Source organism: Bufo bufo, chromosome 2 (assembly GCF_905171765.1).
Source record: "Bufo bufo chromosome 2, aBufBuf1.1, whole genome shotgun sequence".
Lineage (NCBI taxonomy): Eukaryota > Metazoa > Chordata > Amphibia > Anura > Bufonidae > Bufo > Bufo bufo.
Genome location: NC_053390.1, coordinates 580,105,852 through 580,125,352, shown reverse-complemented (window position 1 = coordinate 580,125,352; position 19,501 = coordinate 580,105,852). Strand labels below are relative to the sequence as shown.

General features: G+C 42.8%; 1 protein-coding gene across 1 annotated transcript in view; it reads left to right on the top strand.

Moving 5' to 3' along the window:
- UBE2D3 (ubiquitin conjugating enzyme E2 D3) overlaps positions 1-18,957 on the top strand; it is a 47,907-nt gene extending 28,950 nt beyond the window's left edge. Inside the window, exons 3-7 of the mRNA XM_040418223.1 lie at positions 654-685; positions 3,843-3,920; positions 10,755-10,860; positions 11,311-11,404; positions 17,412-18,957. Of these exons, the coding sequence (XP_040274157.1) occupies positions 654-685; positions 3,843-3,920; positions 10,755-10,860; positions 11,311-11,404; positions 17,412-17,457 (356 nt within the window). The 3' untranslated portion in view covers positions 17,458-18,957. The remainder of the gene's footprint in view (positions 1-653; positions 686-3,842; positions 3,921-10,754; positions 10,861-11,310; positions 11,405-17,411) is intronic.
- Positions 18,958-19,501: the final 544 nt, after the last annotated feature.

Sequence of the window (19,501 nt, the reverse complement as noted above, 5' to 3'; positions counted from 1 at the left end):
TGAGAGAAGTTATGGTAATTTACAGGTTTTATCTTGTTGCTGTAAAAAATCATATGGACAGTTTTTTTTTTTCTTCTTTACCCCACTGTACTGCTCGCTAGCAGCACGTGTGAATACGCCCTCTTGATTGCAGCTTAGTGGTCAGAGGTGACACATTTTCTTCACTGACTATTAAATTTGCTGAAATGAGGTTTGGGAATGTCTCCTTGATTCTGTCTTCACAATCTACTCTAATGTTGTGTTTTGGTGAGACCAAACCTCCAAGTCGTAGCATTGAAAGCTTTCTTCCAACATCTGAACAGCATGATTTTGGAGGGGGAAATGAAATCCTTTACTTTGCCCCGTGAGTCTGTCAGCAGAATGTCCTATGTCAAACCTATGGCTCAGGTGCCAGAGGCGGCACTCTGTGTGCACCCACGCCCTGCAAAGTCTAAGGTGTACCAATATGCCTTAGACTTTTCCTGAGGCAGGGTGCACTATGAACGGCACGGGCAGTGCACTGAATGTAGACAGGCTATTATAGCTAGATGATAAAGTATGGAGACTATTTAATATTTGATTTATTAAGTTCAACTTGGTGATTCCCTGATATGTAATAAGTGCAGCGTTGGGTATTGTGATAATCTTTTTTTTTTTTTTTTCTTCTCTTCCAGTGTTTCATTGGCAAGCCACAATTATGGGCCCTGTAAGTAAAAAACCATTAGATGTTGCAGTATTTGTCCAATTGTTTGGATGTGAAACTGTCACTTGTGTATCTGTTCTTGTGCCAAAGAAATGAATATTTCCCAGTCATTAATGCGTGTAAACTTGGGTAAATTGTCATGTTAATAGAACAGTACGTGACCCCTATGGGCCTCATTTATCAACACAGCAAAACTGGTCTTGTTGCCATAGTAACCCAAGTGCAGCTGAATGGTTTTTGTGAATGTTAAGCCATGAATGAAGAGCTGTGATTTGCTGAGGGCTTACACATATGCATTTGGTTCTGACGTATTTAAGGGTACTTTCACACTAGCGTTTTCCTTTTCCGGCATTGAGTTTCGTCCTAGGGGCTCAATACCGATAAAGAGCTAATCCGTTTTATCCCCATGCATTTTGAATGGACAGCAATCTGTTCAGGATGCATCAGTACGTCTTCAGTTCAGTCGTTTTGACTTTTCAGGACTGAGAATACCGCAGCATGCTACGGTTTTATCTCAGTCCAAAATTCCGGACCACTTCTTTTTTTTTTTTTCCCATTGACATGCATTAATGCTGATTCCGGCCCCGGCAAAACGGATCTGGAGCATGCGCAGACCGCAAAAAATGTGAGAAAAATAAATGCCTGATCCGTTTTTCCGGATGACACCGGAGAGACTGATCCGGCATTTGTCAGGCGGATCAGGATCATGATCCGTCTGACAAATGCCATTAGTTTGCGTACGTTTTGACGGATAACTGCCTGCCGGAATCCTCTGGCGCAAGTGTGAAAGTACACTAACCTGTGCGGAAAAATAAATCTGGCCCTTTTTTTGCACAGTGGTCCAGGTTTACTAATTGTGAGATGGTGTAAACTTGGGCTGTGTAGACCTGCACCAGATTTATTGAAGGGGCACGGGCTGGAGGATATTAGACACTGTTCACCTTAGAGCTACCCCTTCCCATGAAGCCCTGCCCGCTTCCTGCTATGCTCCACCCATTTGAAAACTTGTTGCAAAAAAGTGTAGAAACTCCAGATGAGCCAAATTGCACTAATTGTTTTAGACAGTTTTTTTGTTGCACATATTAGTAAATCTGGGCCAGTGTGCCTTACCACTGGCATTCTCTTTATGGCATTTTTACCTGCAGCGAAGGTGTCATAGAAACGCCAAAAAAAAAACAACACTGCGTCTGTGAAAAGAAGCCAGCCACAACCGTATGGCTTTTTCAGTGTTTTGTGGTCCGTTTTTCATGGATCCGTTCCGTTTTTTGTTTCTGTTCCGTTTTTCCGTTCCGTTTTTCCGTATGGCATATACAGTAATTACATAGATAAAATTGGGCTGGGCATAACATTTTCAATAGATGGTTCAGCAAAGAACGGAAACGGAAGACATACGGATGCATTTCCGTATGTGTTCGTGTTTTTTTTTTGCGGACCCATTGACTTGAATGGAGCCACGGAACGTGATTTGCGGGCAATAATAGGACATGTTCTATGTTAAAACGGAACTGAAAGACGGAAAAACGGAATGCATACGGAGTACATCCCGTTTTTTTTTTTTTGCGGAACCATTGAAATGAATGGTTCCGTATACGGAACGCAAAAATCGGCCAGTAAACGGGGGGAAAAAGAACGTCCGTGTGCAGGAGATGGTTCAGGTAATTGGAACTTATCCCCAACTGTTAGATCAGAGAGGGTCCTACCAGTGGGACCTCCACTGGTCACGGGAACGTGGCCCGCATACCCAGCAGGGCCCCCATAATGAACGGAGAGTTGGGTCTAGCTCTGACTGCTGAGGATAGTAGAGTACAGCACTAGGCCCTAAAGACCTGAATGGAGCAGGAGTGCACATGATTCACATGCCGTTACGTTCATTTCGGGGTTCCCGGTGGTAGAACACCCAAAAATCTAATAGTTGATGTCAGATTACCGGATTACTCCTTAAAACGGTTTTGATAAATGATTCCTAATTGTTCTGTTCTCAATATGGCAACTCCTGTGTAGGATTTTTGAATATTGATTTTAGGGCTCGTTCACACTTCAGTGATTGTGACCCAAAACCAGGAGTGGAGCCTCCACAATGATGAGGTATAAGGGAAAAGTTTTATGTTCTTCACCTGCCCCCAGTTTTAGCCCACGATCACAAAAGTGTGAACTAGGCCTTGCACATTTACATAACATTCATGGGGCTGCACCCTAAGCATCAAGTACAACTTGGCTTGGGGGTTTTCTGTGATAAAATGGTGTTGAAAGAAATAATTGAAGTGAATGGTGTGAAGGACCTGGAGCTCTTCATTCTGGGGTTTAATGAAATCACTTCGAATTGTGAGCAACCATTTTCTTCTGGGTAGTCAAGCATGGCTGTAGAAGAACCCTTGCCGGTCTATCCGTCCCATTCAAACTATTAGTTTTGAAAGGAGGTGGACTGAGGTTACCCCTTCCTAGCAGTTTTTGAAAGGGTCAATTCCCCACCAATCTACCATACGTCTGGGGGAGGGGGTTGTTGGAATTTATCAAGCCTTACACTCCCAATTAATAAATAAAAATTGGAAACCCGCTCCAGTAATGGGGTGGTTTGGAAAACCGCAGTCCAGGTTTAAAGATGCATCCGTTTCAGCAAACATACAATGTTTGGGAAAGTTGTGCACCAACAGACTCGAGCCAAACTAATGACTCATGACATATCTCCCCCCAGGTATATAGACACATGCAGTAACATATCCCTGCCCTGTGTTTGCCAAACTGTTCTATAGGTGCAGTACCATATACAGTATGTTGGGAGGTTCTCCCAGTGTGGCGATCTCAAATAGTTTCTAAATCAAACCTAAGAAACTTGTATTGCACCACATAAAGCTGCTGAAGGGGTTGTCCTGGTTCATGATATTGGAGACGGGATCTGACTCCTGGCCTCCTTGCCAATCAGCTGTTTGAAGGGGCCTGTCTGCCACTGCAGCCACGTCAAGAAGTCACTGGCCGCTGAAGGTGTAAGGCAAGTAGTTTATCACAGCAGACTAGTATAATTTCTGTGACTGATGCAGCGTTGGAGCAACATATTTCTTGAGACTTAATAGTTGACTCTAAATTGAAATTACGTTTCACAGAATATTTTAAATATACATCCATTTTTTTTTATTTAAACTTTGCACTTTAACTTTTCTGACAGAATGACAGTCCATATCAAGGCGGTGTTTTTTTCTTGACGATCCATTTTCCAACAGACTACCCCTTCAAACCTCCCAAAGTAAGTGGTTGTGCTTGCCTTTTATCCTTTTATTTTACTTTGTACCTGAAAAATTGGCGGTCCTACCTTTAGAGTTTTTGGGTCGTGTTGTGGCTTTTACCCATTTCAGAATAATAGTTTTTTTTCCAGTGTTAGAGGTTCTCTGGGATTTGATGTTGATGAGCGATCAGTAGCAGATTCGAGGGTCTGACTCCTGGCACTCCACTGTTCAGCTGCTCTGTCCACAGTGCAGTAGGTGGTGCTGGGTAAGGCTACTTTTACACTTGCGGAAAAGGATTCCGGCAGGCAGTTCCGTCACTGGAACATATGCAAACTTATGGCATTTGTCAGACGGATCAGGATCCTGATCCATATGACAAATGCATTGAAATGCCGGATCCGTCTCTCCGGTGTCATCCGGAAAAACGGATCCAACACTTATTTATTTCAATTTTTTTTTGCCGTCTGAGCACGTGCAGACTGCAATACCAGATCTGTTTTGCCGGAACACTTGGGGCCGGATCCGGCATTAATGCATTTCAATGTGGGGGATAATGTCGTATCTGGGATATCGGCAAGTGTTCCAGAATTTTAGACTGAGATAAAACCGTAGCATGCTGCGGTATTATCTCCTTCATGAAAGGTCAAAAAGACTGAACTGATGCATCCTGAACGGATTGCTCTCCATTCAGAATGCATTAGGATAAAGCTGATCAGTTCTCTTCCGGTGTAGAGCCTCTAGGACGGAACTCAATGGCGGAAAAGAATAGCGCTTCCATTTCTGGGATTGTAAGTGGGACAACCCCTTTAATTTTTTTTTTTTCTTCTTCTTCTTGAAGGTGTGACTATTAATAGGCAGCATGATCTAGTATAATCCACTTCAGTACTTCTTTATAACAGTGTAGTGTGCCTGTCATCATAACCTACGTCTGACCAGTGGGTCTTCATTATGCCTCTGGCTGCCAATGGAGGTAACCGCACCTCTCTTTAACCCTATAGACAGTATGGTCATGCCACATCTATGGGGTCATCTCCTATCCTGCCTGTTTCCGCATGTTATATCGATGTGATAATTGGCTAGGCAGTTCTTACAGATGAAACACATTTACTGCAGTTTTTAAAAAGCAACATGTAAAAAGCCCCCTCCCCACACAGGCAGATTTTCCTTCTGTATTGTGATTCTACACTTAGCTTTAGCTTCAGTACTGCAACAGAAAACCTGAATGCGCACAAGCCAGGTAGGCGGCTTGTCATCTTGGGCCAGTACAGTCCTCATTATCTAGGTTTACAGGTTATTAAAATGCTCTTGTGCAGGATTTCTACATACTATCACTGGGCCACAGAAGTGATAAGTGAGCCAAATACAGCTCCACCTTTTCCTGATGTAGGTTAATGCCATGACCGTGTGTTATTCACTTGCATGTGTCATCCGTTTACTATCTGAAGCTTACCCAGTCTTTCCGGTTCTCCCCACACTGGTGCTTATGCTGCTACCACGCCCGAAACACCTGAAGCGGTTATCTGATGAGGTATACTGTTTGGGCCGTACGACATAGATGTGAGGTGACTCGTTACCGCTTATTTGGGTGATGGTTTTATGGTGCTGCAGTGAGAAGGATTGCAGAGGTATTTGGGAACATGATAACCCATATGCCTAAATGCTCTTACTGCTCATCTAATGATAGAAGGCTCCGTCCACTGTCGTTTCTGGCACCAGCGTACTGCAACTCAGTGCCCATTGAGTTGAATGGAAGCTGAACTACAGTACCCTGGTATGCCCTGTGCAGTATTAATTCCCAGACAGCCATTTGATGACAAGCAGTGAATGCTACAGCTTTTCTGCATCTTTCTTTTATTTCCATTTAGACTTGCACTTGCACAGGCTACTTTCACACTCGCGTTTGGTGCGGATCCGTCATGGAGCTGCACAGACGGATCCGCAGAACGGATCCGTTTGTATTATCTTGAACAAAGCAATGATGGATCAGTCTTGAACACCATTGAAAGTCAATGGAGGACGGATCCGTTTTCTATTGTGCCAGATTGTCATAGAAAACGGATCCGTACCCATTGACTTACATTGTGTGCCAGGACGGATCCGTTTGTATTATCTTGAACAAAGCAATGATGGATCAGTCTTGAACACCATTGAAAGTCAATGGAGGACGGATCCGTTTTCTATTGTGCCAGATTGTGTCATAGAAAACGGATCCGTACCCATTGACTTGCATTGTGTGCCAGGACGGATCCGTTTGGCTCAGTTTTGTCAAGCGGACACCAGAACATTGCAGGCAGCGTTTTGGTGTCCGCCTCCGAAGCGGAATGGAGACGGAACGGAGGCAAACTGATGCATTCTGAGCAGATCCTTTTCCATTCAGAATGCATTAGGGCAAAACTGATCCGTTTTTGGACCATTTGTGAGAGCTCTGAACGGATCTTACAAACGGAAAGCCAAAACGCGAGTGTGAAAGTAGCCTTACCTGCATTACCAGGACATATAGAGCTTTTCTAACTTTTTCTGAAATTCCTACATTTCAAAAAAATTGGGTGTATAGCAGTGTTTTCCGTTATTAAGCCAATGTTCTACGCAGCCTGATTACTTACATGATGGTAAGAAAAAGCCCATCTACAGCAAATTTCTTATTACTAAATTATTGGCCATTTCTGATAAGAGTCAGTGAAATAAAATGAAGTCTGAGTTAGAACTTAGAAACAAAAACCTTACCTAGAGCATACTGTGGAGTGGGACCCAGTCCTATCTAGAGAACAGGGCACTGTGTTCTCCATGTATCATCTCTCGGCTGTGTTCAGGACTCCCATAGGGGTGAACGGAGGGTGGCTGCACATACGCAGCTGTTCCCTGTTCCTTCTCTCTGACATTGATGGGCCATCAATGTCCCTGATGGGAATAGCCCTTTAACTTGTGGCAAAAATCTGGCCTCCACGGTTTTGAGGGTGAAAAAATGGGCCTCTAAAATTCAGTGGTTTCCTAAAGATTGTAAGTGAGAGACCACCCTAACAGTGCCTTTTGTATGCAGCATTTTAGTTTCTGTAGTTTTTGGGAAGGTATTTGGAATAACTTCAGATTGCTGCATTTTCATAAACGCCTTGCCCAAGTGTGCAAAAACACCTGAATAAACACTTTAACGCCTTCCTGACTTTTGACACAAATGTATGTAGTGTTTGGGTGCTGGTTCCAACCATGTGACATACTTTCATCTTGGTGGTCATGTGGGTGCAGTGAGTACCCCACTACCATAAAATGAGTGTCAGGCGTGGGGCTGTAACACAACTCTAAGGCCGCGCATTCTGTCCATCCATCACCTGCTGACCGGCATACGCTGCTGTACAGAAGGGTTGTATTGTAGAAATGTGATCAGGTGTCTTGGCATGAATTCCCGTAGTGTGACCTGGAGGCTGCAACTTGCTCTGTAGCTTTCTAACCACAGAACCTAAAGTTGGCCACTAGGTGGCAGTATAATCCACTGTTAAAGCGTAACTGCCATTTCACTACCAAAAATGAAATTCCTAACGTGGTGGTAAAGGGAAGATATTCATGAAGCTGCATTTTTCAGCTAATTTTACCTTTCTGATGTCTGTATTCAGCCCTTAGCAACCATATTACTGTGTGCCTGTATTTCAGCTTCTTCCTAAAATGCCTTCTGCTGCACTTCCTGTGGTGATGTTTGCCCTTTCTTGAGGCCGTCCTGTGTTTCCCTCACTTCCCATAAGCCCTTGCTCTCCTCACATGCACTAGTACACATGCAGGACCAATCAGAATGCAGACAACCTCCTCCACTACCCAAGAGCAGTGTGTATCCTCTCACATACAGCTAATCAGAGACAAGCCCTGCATTACATGAAATCAGTCTATTGTAACCTGTGCTGCTTTCCCACTGATGCTTTTACTTTACTGACCCCATCTACAGCATGATCCCTGTAATGTGAAGAGCAGGGCAATGGGAGGCAATGGACTCCAGTAGATTTTTTTTTTTTATTACTTTATTTTTATTTTTTTAAAGACCCATCTGGATCTTGAAGATCCAGAGGGTCTGATCACTATACAGTGCATTGCAATAGTCATCTATTGCAATGCACTGCTACACTTACACTAAGGCTGATCAGACCCTCAGGGTCTTATCAGCCTTAGATACATGGCAGCCCGGACACCTTTTTAAATGCATGGCAGTCCGGGCACCTTTGTAAGGTGTCCGGTTGCCATGGCAACCATCGGATCACTGCCATTGCAGCAGCAGAGGCACGATGTAAAAGAGGGACCTCCCTCTCTCAACCCCATGGATGCCGCACTCAGCTGCTGACAGTGGCATCTATGGGGTTAAACAGCCCATCGGTGCCAGGACCGATTTTGCCTGTTGCAACAGTGTTAGCTGTAAATTACAGCTAACACTCTCTGCTGTTGGCAGCGGTTCCGTTCCTGAGCTGCTGCCATCAATGCTAGCACAGCGGGTCAGGGGGGAAATGGCAGCTTCTTGGAACTGGGGGCACAAATCATGAGGGGCAGGGTGGCACACCCGATTTCAGGCTGATACATAAGTCATTGGCAATCACTGACTGCCTCCCGGTGTCTACTGTGTACGACAGCAGGCAGCTACAGTACCCATTAAGCCGGCTTCAGACATACATGTACGGTGGAAGTACTGAAGTGGATAATATGCCAGTTGATGATCTTTGGCTGCTTTGCCACCAGGATATTTTAAGTGACTAAAGTTTTATGTACTTCAAAATTGTGGACAACCCCCCCCCCCCCCCCCCCTCAAAAAACAACTCGTCAATAATTATTCACCTTAAAGTTGTTCCATTGAAAAATACAACATATGAACAAGCCCTCAGTCAGCTACATTGATGGAAAAAATAGTGATTTCTCTTTGAATGCCAGGATGAAAAAATGCCTGATAATTGGACCCAAAATAGGCAGTGAATAAAAACAAATCTGTTGAACTGAAGCTTTTTTTTTTTTTTTTTTATATCGTAAAACTTCAATTTTATGAACTAAAATTTAACATGTGTAGAAGGAAAATTATAAATGTATTTTTCGTTGTTTATATTGAAGACACTTCCTTTCTATAAACTTGGTGTATTTGCTATACTGCAGTACCAGTGGATGCTATGTATTAGAGTTAATCAATAGGCTAATGGGGTCTATTCACACACAGCAGCAACTTTTCCTGTGGTTTCATTTATCTGGAATGGAACTGACTTTTAGTGATAAACGTCTGCATATAAACGGTCAATGTACTTATAAACTCCAAGGTTAATGCTACTGAAGCTGAGACATGAAAGTGCTTGATCATGTAGCTGGATTGACTACACAAAAACATCTTAAAGGGGTTGTGCAGCGGTTTATTTTGAGGACCTATCCTCTGGATAGGTTATCATTATCTGATCAGTTGGGGTCTGACACCCCACACCCCTACAAACTGGCTGTTTGAGGAGAAGGTGGTGCTCTGTGAGCTCCGCTTCCTGGTCCTTACTCTGCTCGTTGTCTCCTGTGGAGCAGCGGCGTAGTGTAATTACATGCAGTCGCTCCATTCAAGTGCATGGAATGAGTACTTGTCAATTACTCTGGCACTTCTAGGACAACGAGCAGTGTAATACAGAAAGCAGTCAGTGCTCCAGACTTAAAAAAAACACATCAAGGAGCCATTGGCTCCTAACCTGAAAAATTTAGTCGCCAAATTTAAAATACATATAATATAGCTGGGATGCTTAGGAGCATGGGGTTTTCTAAGCTACAGCCCACGCAGTTAAAGGGGTTGTACACATTTCCATGACCTGTCAGACTAGCCAGGTTCGGCTATGTCTGTGACCAGACTATCCGATACGGCAGAGGGTGGCTATGGCTGTCACTGGACTATCGGGGGGCTGACCTGTAGGGATGGTCAACAGGTCCCCAAACACAGCAAACACTCCTGGCGGAACATCTCCTCCGCCCCACTGCCCGTATCCTGCACAGTAGGGGTTGTCAGAGGCACCGATCAGAGAAAACTCAGTTGGGACACTTTACTTAGCACTGTGGCCCCTTGGGTCTATGGACTGGCGGGGGCCCTAGTGTGAGAGAACCCCTTCTTTGCTGTAACACATGGCAGTTATGATGCAGGCACCCAGGATTGTAAAGGGGTACTCCAACCTTGAACATAAAACTAGAAGATGCCATAAACGTCCTACAGAGGCGGGTTCTGGAATCTCCAAAACTGGGGATGCCGAAGGAAAAGCAGCCCCCCCCCCTTTTCCCTTCATTCACTGCTTATGGGACCCTGAAATACAAGTGCTGCCTATTCCAGCGGTAACATAGCCCTGAGCGGAGACGCAGGACCCAGGAGCTCCCCATGTCTGCAGTGTACACCGGCACAGGCGGCTCTGCAGATCAGTGGGAGGAGCTCTCCTCACCTACCAGACCGGCAGATTGTGATCGCGGGTTGAGACCCCGGCAGCCAATGGCGAAGCGTGTAGGTGGGGCTGTCTCCTGACCCCGGAGTGCGCAGGTCTTTTTTTTTTTTTTTTTGTCCCTTAGAGGCAGCGCAGAGGAGGGTCTAGGCGCAAATGGCGACAAAACTACAAAGTTGTCGCCATTTCGCAATTCTAAATGGCGACCATTTTGGTCGCCATCTGGAGCATTGGCAGTGCTCACTTGGAGCGCTGCTTCCTCTTCAAATAGCTGATTGGCGGAGGTGCTAGGTGTAGGACCTTCGCTGATCAGATAATAATGACCTATCCTGACGATAGGTCATCAGTATAAATCGCTGCACAATCCCTTTAACAGAATGCTTGTTAAAGTAAAATGAATTTAAGTCTTAAATGTTGTGCTGTATGTTATCCTTGCTTTTTATTTAATAGGTTGCGTTTACAACGAGAATCTACCATCCAAATATTAACAGCAATGGCAGCATTTGTCTTGACATTCTCAGATCACAGTGGTCCCCAGCTTTAACTATTTCTAAGGGTGAGTCTATCCTTTATTAAGCTATAACCTTACAGATATTAATGTTACATTAAAGGTTCATATGGTGCGTGACATGTGCAGTCAGATCCCTCCCTTGTGACCATACTCAGAATGGCGCTGGCGCAAGATGTCGCACCTGTATCTAAAGATCTAGTTGCTCTCCTACATTTATTACAAGCTGGTAGCTCCGGAGCATTAAACATTAGACTGCAGTTAAAAATTCTCTCTAAATATTTAGAAAAATTAAATTTTTTTCCTAGAGGTTGAACCCTGCCCATAATAAAGTTTTGGCAGCATGCCATATCCTTCAATGGTATTCATAAGCTTTTTGATAACTTTTCACCACATTTCCCAAATAAAGACTATGCTTTTAGATGTTGCTGATTCATACTAGTCGGCTTTAGTTGCTTTCACTAATTTGTTGACTGTTTTCCACTTTCCACTTTTCAGTTCTTTTGTCAATTTGTTCACTGTTATGTGACCCCAACCCAGATGACCCTCTAGTGCCAGAGATTGCACGGATCTACAAAACAGATAGGGAAAAGTAAGTATGCTTTCCATGCTCAGCAGCTCCAGTAATGCTATAATTTCTTCCTTCAGCTATTTAAGCAAACCTGTCACGGGGCCAGCGAGGCAGAGCAGAATGCTAGTTTCATGGGAAGGTTCTGTATAACTTGTCGTTGGTACTACTCAGTGACTGCCATCATGGTGTGTACAGGAATACAGGGCTTGTAGTCACTGAACAGGGCCACCTCCATGAAATTTCCATAGCAGATTGGCATTTTCATGGTGACAGGTTCGCTGTTAAGTTTTATTTGGTAAATCTTTCTTGAGCTCTTTGGTTCTAGGATGTGTCAGTGCATTTGAAGCAGCTTGTTTCTTAAGGCTGTATTACATCAGCCAATAATCGCTAACAAGTGTTCGCATATTCGCTCGTTAGCGACTTCTTCAGGGCTCCAGATGGCGACCAAAACTGTCGCCAATGCGCCTTAAAATTTGCAGATGGCGACAAGACTTTTTAGTCTTGTCGCCATTTGCGACTGTACCGCCGCGATCCTGCGCAGCCTACGTTCCCTTCACTAGCACAGTGGAGAAGGAAGGAGTCCCTCCCTCTCCACTGTGACGCGGCCGCCACTACCACCAATGGGGATATAGCAGGGAGGAGGAGCTGTCGCCACTGCGCCACCGATGAATGTAAAACATAAGTATAGGCAGCGGTATCACAGACCCGGCACCCGAACCTCTAACAGGGAATGCGATCTGCGGCAATTAACCCCTCAAGTGCCACAGATCGCATGCCGGGTCTGTGATACCACTGCAGACACTTGTATAAAGGAGTTCAAGAGGACCTTTCATGGGTCCAAAGAATATGAACTTATCAGCAGGCTGCATAGAGCGGCGCCCAGGGATCTAAGTGGACTTACTATTATTCCTGGGCGCCGCTCCGTTCGCCCGCTGTGGCCCCCGGTATTTTCAGCATTCAAAGGAAGGAGGAGGAGACGCCAGTGTCTGTCCTTCTCCCTGACAGCAGCGCTGTCCAAGCACAGCACTCAGAGCCAGGGAGGTTTTTTTTCTCCCTGGCTCTGAGTTCTGTGCTGTGATTGGACAGCGCTGCTGTTATGGAGATGGAGAGACACTGGCGTCTCCTCCTCTTTCCTCTGAATGCTGAAAATACCGGGGGCCACAGCGGGCGAACGGAGCGGCGCCCAGGAATAATAGTAAGTGCACTTAGATCCCTGGGCGCCGCTCTATGCAGCCTGCTACTAAGTACATATTCTTTGGACCCATGAAAGGTCCTTTTTAAACATTCATTGGTGGTGCAGTGCGCTCTCCCAAAGCCTCTCTCTCTCTCCCCCCCCCCCCCCCCCCCCCCATTATCACTGGCCGCAAGTCGTCCCAGTCTCCCTCCCATTGTTATATGGTGGCCACAGTGTCCCCATCCCCTTCATTGGTGGCAGTGGCAGATTACACTGCTGGGGCTCAGATAGTTACCATGGCAGCCAGGACGCTACTGAAGCCCTGGCTGCCATGTTCAGCTCCCTGCTGCTGTGTGCACAGAGCCCAGGGCAGCAGGGAGATGTGTGATCCTATTCACCCTGATAGAGCTCTATCAGGGTGAATAGCACAAGGGATGAAAAGATCCAGGTTCTAGTCCCTAAGGGAAGAAATGGTGGTTAAATAAAAAGTAAAAAAAAAACAAAATACTAAAAGTTTAAATGGCCCCCTTCCCAGTTTTACATATAAAATTTACAAACAATAAAGAACATATTACATATCGCCACGTCCCAAAAAGTGTGAGCTATTAAAATATTTAAAAATATTTCCGCTCGGTGAAGGCCGTAACAGAAAAAAAAACTCTAAACCACGCAATTCGCCATTTTTAGTCACCTTGTTCCCCAGAAAATGTCCCTGGATGTGAGAGGCATGTGGTGCTGTTTTCTCCTATATGTAGTGCTGGCTCACTACTGTCACCTGCGTCTCATCTTCTCAAAGTCCTTTTTTTTAAAAAATTATATGCATTTTAAATTTGGCGACTAAAAAATGTAATTTGGCTCCTAAATTTTTTAGTTTAGGAGCCAATGGCTCCTGGTCATTTTTTTTTGTCTGGAGCACTGTTCTTGTAGTGTAATACTGACTCCAATTGCCCAATGAATGAGCAGTTCTGAGCATGCTTAAAAATCAGCCCTTGCCAGCTGTAGATCTTGTCTAATAGCAATCCGCCACTAGACGGTGTGCGATGGCATATCGATCGCTCCTCATGCTGCATGTAATAGCGGCCTTCTCCGCTTGCAAGCGATTGCTGGGAGGGAACGCTGATCTGCTTGTCTAATACAGGCTTTAGCCTTATTTCACTCGAGTGATATGGAATAAGTCGGGGTCTCTTCAGGGAAAAACTGATGGTTCAGTCTGTTTGGTCTGCAATTGCGTTCAATTTTTATTTTTAGTAGATGCAATCAGATTTTGCGGTTTTTTTTTTTTTTTGTTTTTTTTTTCTCTCCACACGCGTGAAGCATAACACTCAACTTCTATCTAACCAGCAGTGGAAATTACATTGCATTCCGACACCACCTGTTTTTCGCACAAGCCCCATTAGTTCTGTGGGGTTTTTTCCTGAACGCAAACCTGATGCATGAAAAAACGATGCTCGTACGCATTGAAATGCGCTTGTGTGAAAGGGGCCTTTAATGGCTGCTTCCAAAAAGTTGTATCTTTAATTTATTAGGTACAATAGGCTAGCAAGAGAATGGACAGAGAAATACGCTATGTTGTAGGGTAAGAGTGCTTTACATATGGATCTATGAAATGACAAGCTTTGGGTGCTGCATGGATTTCTGCTAAAGACTAATTTAGAGGTGATTGTGATGAATACCATTTGGTACCGTTGCATGGCCATCTTTGTAGTTGTCAAATGTAGATATGATGTTGGACTGTCTATTCGTGCCACAACTCGGATGATCTTCCTGGAGGCCTCCAGTGTTGTGATGAAACAGCGGCATTGTCCTGCAGTACAGTGGGCAGTAAAATGGTTGCACATAAGGGATTTTTTTTTTTTTTTTTTATATGTGCAAAAGTAATAACACAAAATTGCTTTATAAATTTTGTATCTCCTTATTTTATCAACCTAATAAAACTGACATTTATGCCCCATAAAAGTTAAACACCATTGCAATTACTTTGCCACCTCGCCTCCAAATACCATACATACAGCATAAAACTTAACAGCTTATCCTCACGGCTATCTTGATGGAAAAGTGTATACATCCATGTCTTCTCTCCCCCCCCCCCCCCCCCCACTGATGCCAGTGCACAGCCAGGAAGTTTTAGGGGTCTGGGTTTAGGCTTCATACTTTGTCTACAGTGATTGGGGCCATTTTGTTGCAAGGAATCTTGCTTAACAATAGTATGAAATACAATCCCAGAAGTAGTGCACACAGTGACACCAGGCATTTTAGACATTTTGTACCTCTGGTAGCCATGACTATTTTCACACTGACTTGTTCAGATAAAACCTAAATTATAAAATAATAATAATAATTTAAAAAAAACATAGTAACCTGCGTTTCCTGTGTGTGTTCTGGACATGGACAATGTGGCAGGTGTTTAAGTGCTATTCAGCATTTTATACACACCACAACCTTCATGATATCGTTCGTCAGTGTAGTTTTATTTAAAAAAATAAAAAAAATGCATTATTTTAATGGGTAAAAGTGTGGTCCCAGCTGAAAGGTATTTGGAAATGCCTCCTAAAAAGTTCAATAGATATACGGTAGTTCATACATATACTTAATACTACATTTACATTGAAATTTTAAAGTAACCTATAAAATACAGTGGTTACACATCTTGCCAAGTGCACCCAGTAAATCTTTCATGAAGCAGGCAGACTGATTGCAGTTGCCTTGTCGGGTTGTTTGCGGAAATGTCTGTATAATTTTGTTTTAATTTTAATATATTTATTTAAATTCCTGCTTGTCACCCACTGCACTTAAAGGGGTTGTGCAGGCGATATATAGCTGTGACCTATCCTTGGGATAGGTCATCAATATCTGATCTGTGGTGGTCCGATACTCCCACCAATCAGCTGTTTGAAGAGGAGGCAGCACTCCATGCAAGCGCTGCTTCCTCTTTATTATGTTGCACAAGTGAATGGAGCAAGTACTTAATTACAGTGCACTTTAGAGACTGGCAGTGTAATGAAGAGGAAGTACGTTCGCATGGGCGGCGCAGCCCTCTCCAACTGCTGATTGGTGGTTGCCAGGTGTTAAATCCTCGCTGAGCAGATGACCTATCCTGAGGATAGGTCTACGCTGCATGGCTCTTAAGCCCAAGTCCATGCCAAGCTTTAGCTGGTGTAGATTTGAGTTTCTGGCGCACGCATTTTCTTTGTGTGGGCGGAAGATGCACCTAATTTATTAAGACTGGCATATGGGAACACCAGTCTTGACAAATCTCCCAGACTAAGGCGTCATGCACACGATCGTATGTATCTTGCTGCCCGCAAAAAATACAGATGACTTTCGTGTGCATTCTGTATTTTACGGAATAGCTGACCCCTAATAGAACAGTACTATTCATGTCTGTAATGCGAACAATAAGACCCCTTTTTTTTTTTTTTTGCGGACTGAAATATGGACATATGGATCAAAACGGAATGCACACTGAGTACCTTCCTTTTTTTTTTTTTTTTTTTTGACCCATTGAAATGGTTCTGCATACAGGAATGAATACTGAAAGAAAATACGTTCGTGTGCATGATGCCTAACTATTCATATTTTGGTGCAAAAAAATGCAGCTTTTCCCACAAAGAATGGAGAAGTAAAAAAAGGTTAACGCGCTCGAAAAAAAAAATTTGCTTGGTCATGAAGTTGAAAAACCGTCTGGTTGCAATATGTATATATTATACTGTGCAGTTCAGACAGCTGCTATGCTACCAAACAAAATTATTCTTTTTTTTCGGAACATCCATCTTGCCATGTATAAAATATAACTTGGTACACAGGAGCACCTTCATTCAACTTTGTAGCAGTGATTATAAACAAATTACAAAATTTGAATCTAAAATATTTACTGTAGTATGTAATAACTCTTCAAAAACCTAAGATGTAAGGAGCTGATAAATGTCATGTTCACTGCTGTAAAAAACTTAAAACTGTGCCAACCAACTCTTACATGCAAATATTGGGGATTATGTAGGTAGATCTTTCACCCCCTATACAAACTGCAAAATGGATGGTAAAAGTATTTACAATTTATTTTCTTTTTTAAAGCTAGTTTGAAATATATATGGTCAGTAACAGACAAACCTTTTCAATCTGCCTGAAATATTTAGGATATTTGCCTCTAGTGATTAATATTACTGTAGTGAGTAAAGATATTGCAAACAAGAAGTATGCTCTTAGATTGATAACATGCACAGAAGTCCATGTTGGCCTCTCCCCTGGTTCATATCCCAGAGATGTAAACACAGGGTGCACCCTGAGGTTACCGTAAGTCCCATAGCGGTGATTGGGACAAACTATGCTGCACAACCCTCATTCGCTGCCATCGGACTTAGAGAATTGGCAAATCATCCAGTTCCGCAACAGACTCTCAGAGCTGGCATTAAAAGCAGAGATGAGATAACCTCCTGTGAACTAAGAGGTTGTCCAAACAGCGGAGAATAGTGGACTGTACGTGCTTTACCCACCTCCTAATTCTCACTTGTATTTCTACACAGGCTTAGTGAGCAGAATCCCTGTGCATTTTATGCATGTCAGTTTATGGGCGTTGGGACACCCTAATATACTTTGTGAACATGTCTTGCTATGTACTGTATGCGTGTGCGCAGCGGTGCTAGTGTCGAGCATGATATAACTGGGGTTTTTTGGTGTTTTGAATATTCCATGGTTAAAATGATGTATTTTTGCATAGTGAAACTACTTGCCCAGTTGGGTATAATTTACCAGCATGGATTTAAGAATTCCCTTTTAAATGTTTACGGCTCACCATCAAAATCGGAGCAGAGCGTGATATTTTACTGCATTTTATAACCCTTTTCTGTATCGTTTTAGGTACAACAGAATAGCCCGGGAATGGACTCAGAAGTATGCCATGTGATGCTACCTTCAAGTCTAAATACACCTGCATTATAGCTGGAATAAAATAAACTTTAAATTACTGTTTTCCCCTCCCTTTCAGACCTCATCTACTTACCCCCTCCTAATTTTTTTTTCTTTTATTTTGTGCTGCCTCCCTTCATGCACATGCTCATATGGGAAGACTTTAGCTCAGCATTGGACAGAAACTGCTCTAGACTGTCAAGTAGTTGCCAGAATTCAATTACCCAAGATCCTTAATCTTAACAAACTGAGCATGTGTTAAAACATGGCCGCCGTCTTCACTGTAACTTGGTTATGAGATAAACCCATCCCTCATTTCTTACTGAAGTGGTGAAGATTAGAGCCTTTTGTTTGGGGTAGGGAGGGGAAAGTGTCAGGAAAAATTAAATTAAAAAAAAAAGTAAAATTTAAATCCTCTTGTCTTATTGTAGAGTTCAGCAATGTGGAGTTACTATGGATATTTTGGTCACAACCTCCAGACGTTAAAGATTTTTTTTTCCCCCCCCATTTACTTTATGCTCATAACTGATGTTTTGGGTGGAGAATTGGTGTTGAAATTTATATAGCCACAGAAGTTATGTATTTTATGCATGTCAATAAACATGACAGATTGAAATTGGAAGGTGAACCCCCATTAAATAACAGATAGGATCAAAAGTTTTGTAATTTTTTTTTCATTGATGTTTTTATTTTATTATTTTGTGGAGGCTGAGCTATTAGTTCATCTCTCTTCCAAAACACTGTTAATATAGCACTGAATAAAATGATTCAAGAGTCGATGGATGACTGATCAACTAATAGCTCCATTTTTTTTTTCTTCAATAAAGTTGCATAAACCAATGTGTTAGCTGCCTGAATTAATCATTGTGTTCAACCTTATTTTCTATGTAAATTCAAAAGATCTGTGTGTATATAAAGTTTGGATTTTGTTCTGTTTGACGTCAAATAGTGTAAAGAGCATAAACTTTTTTTTTTTTTTCTCCTCCCTTATGTTCCTTTTAAAGCTGTTTATGCACTTGTATGCCAAATGAGTCAATTATTGCCCATCCTTGGCACAAATTCCGGCGTTTTGTATCGGACTGGTCGTGGGGGAGGGGGTGCCGGTTTAAAGTAACCTGGCTTAGCAGCCTGAACTATATTATGGGCTAATAAAGTTTTCCTAACTTGTGGAACACTGAGCTTCAGATAGCCATCGGTCCCCATGTAGTGTGAGGTCCACGTGGGCGTATTCTACACGACCAAATCCTGCCTGTCTGTAGGCAATATGGGTCTCGTCGTGAAGCTTGTTTAAAAGTGATTTTTATTTTTTTCTCCTTTTATGTGAGATGTTAATTAGATTGAAAAGATTTTTTTTTTTTTTTTTTTTTTGCTCTGCTGTTTACAAGATGCGTATTTTAGTGCAAACTTCAAGTTTAATCTCTAGGTGACTTATCATGAATGAATAAAAGCAGTACTGTCGTTTTTTCATTTCACAATAAAAAAAAAAAAGCTGTCTGTGCCATTTAGTATTTCACTTTGTTACAAATGTCATCCATAGCTTTGTCTATGCTGCCAGGGCTTTCAGGCAATTTTGACAGGACAGAAAGCGGTCTGTTTGAGCAGTAAACCGGGTATATTTTAGTGCCCGCACAACTGTTGGATGTCCCCTTTCATTTTTATAATTTTTTATTTTATTTTTTTAGTGCCCTTACTCAAAGTTTTCACACAGAAAATCCTACCAGACAGTTTGTCTGTATTTGTTTAAATGGCGGCTACTGACTTCAGTGCATTCAGTGTTTTGTCACCTGTTTCCTCTCTTCAGTTTCAAATTAAGAAACCTTGATGGTTGTAAAAAAAAAATAAAAAATTTGCCCATTATGGCTGTTTCTTCTCTGTACTTCTGCTTACGTCATCTTTTTAGGCTACAATTATATGGCAACCTCCATCACTGGGTGTAAAAGGACAGTCTGCTGTGTCACAGCATTTAATTTAAATGGAGTCCATCTGCTCCACATATTACACCGTGTAACGTAGGTGCCTTGAATCAAAAACATACATAAAAA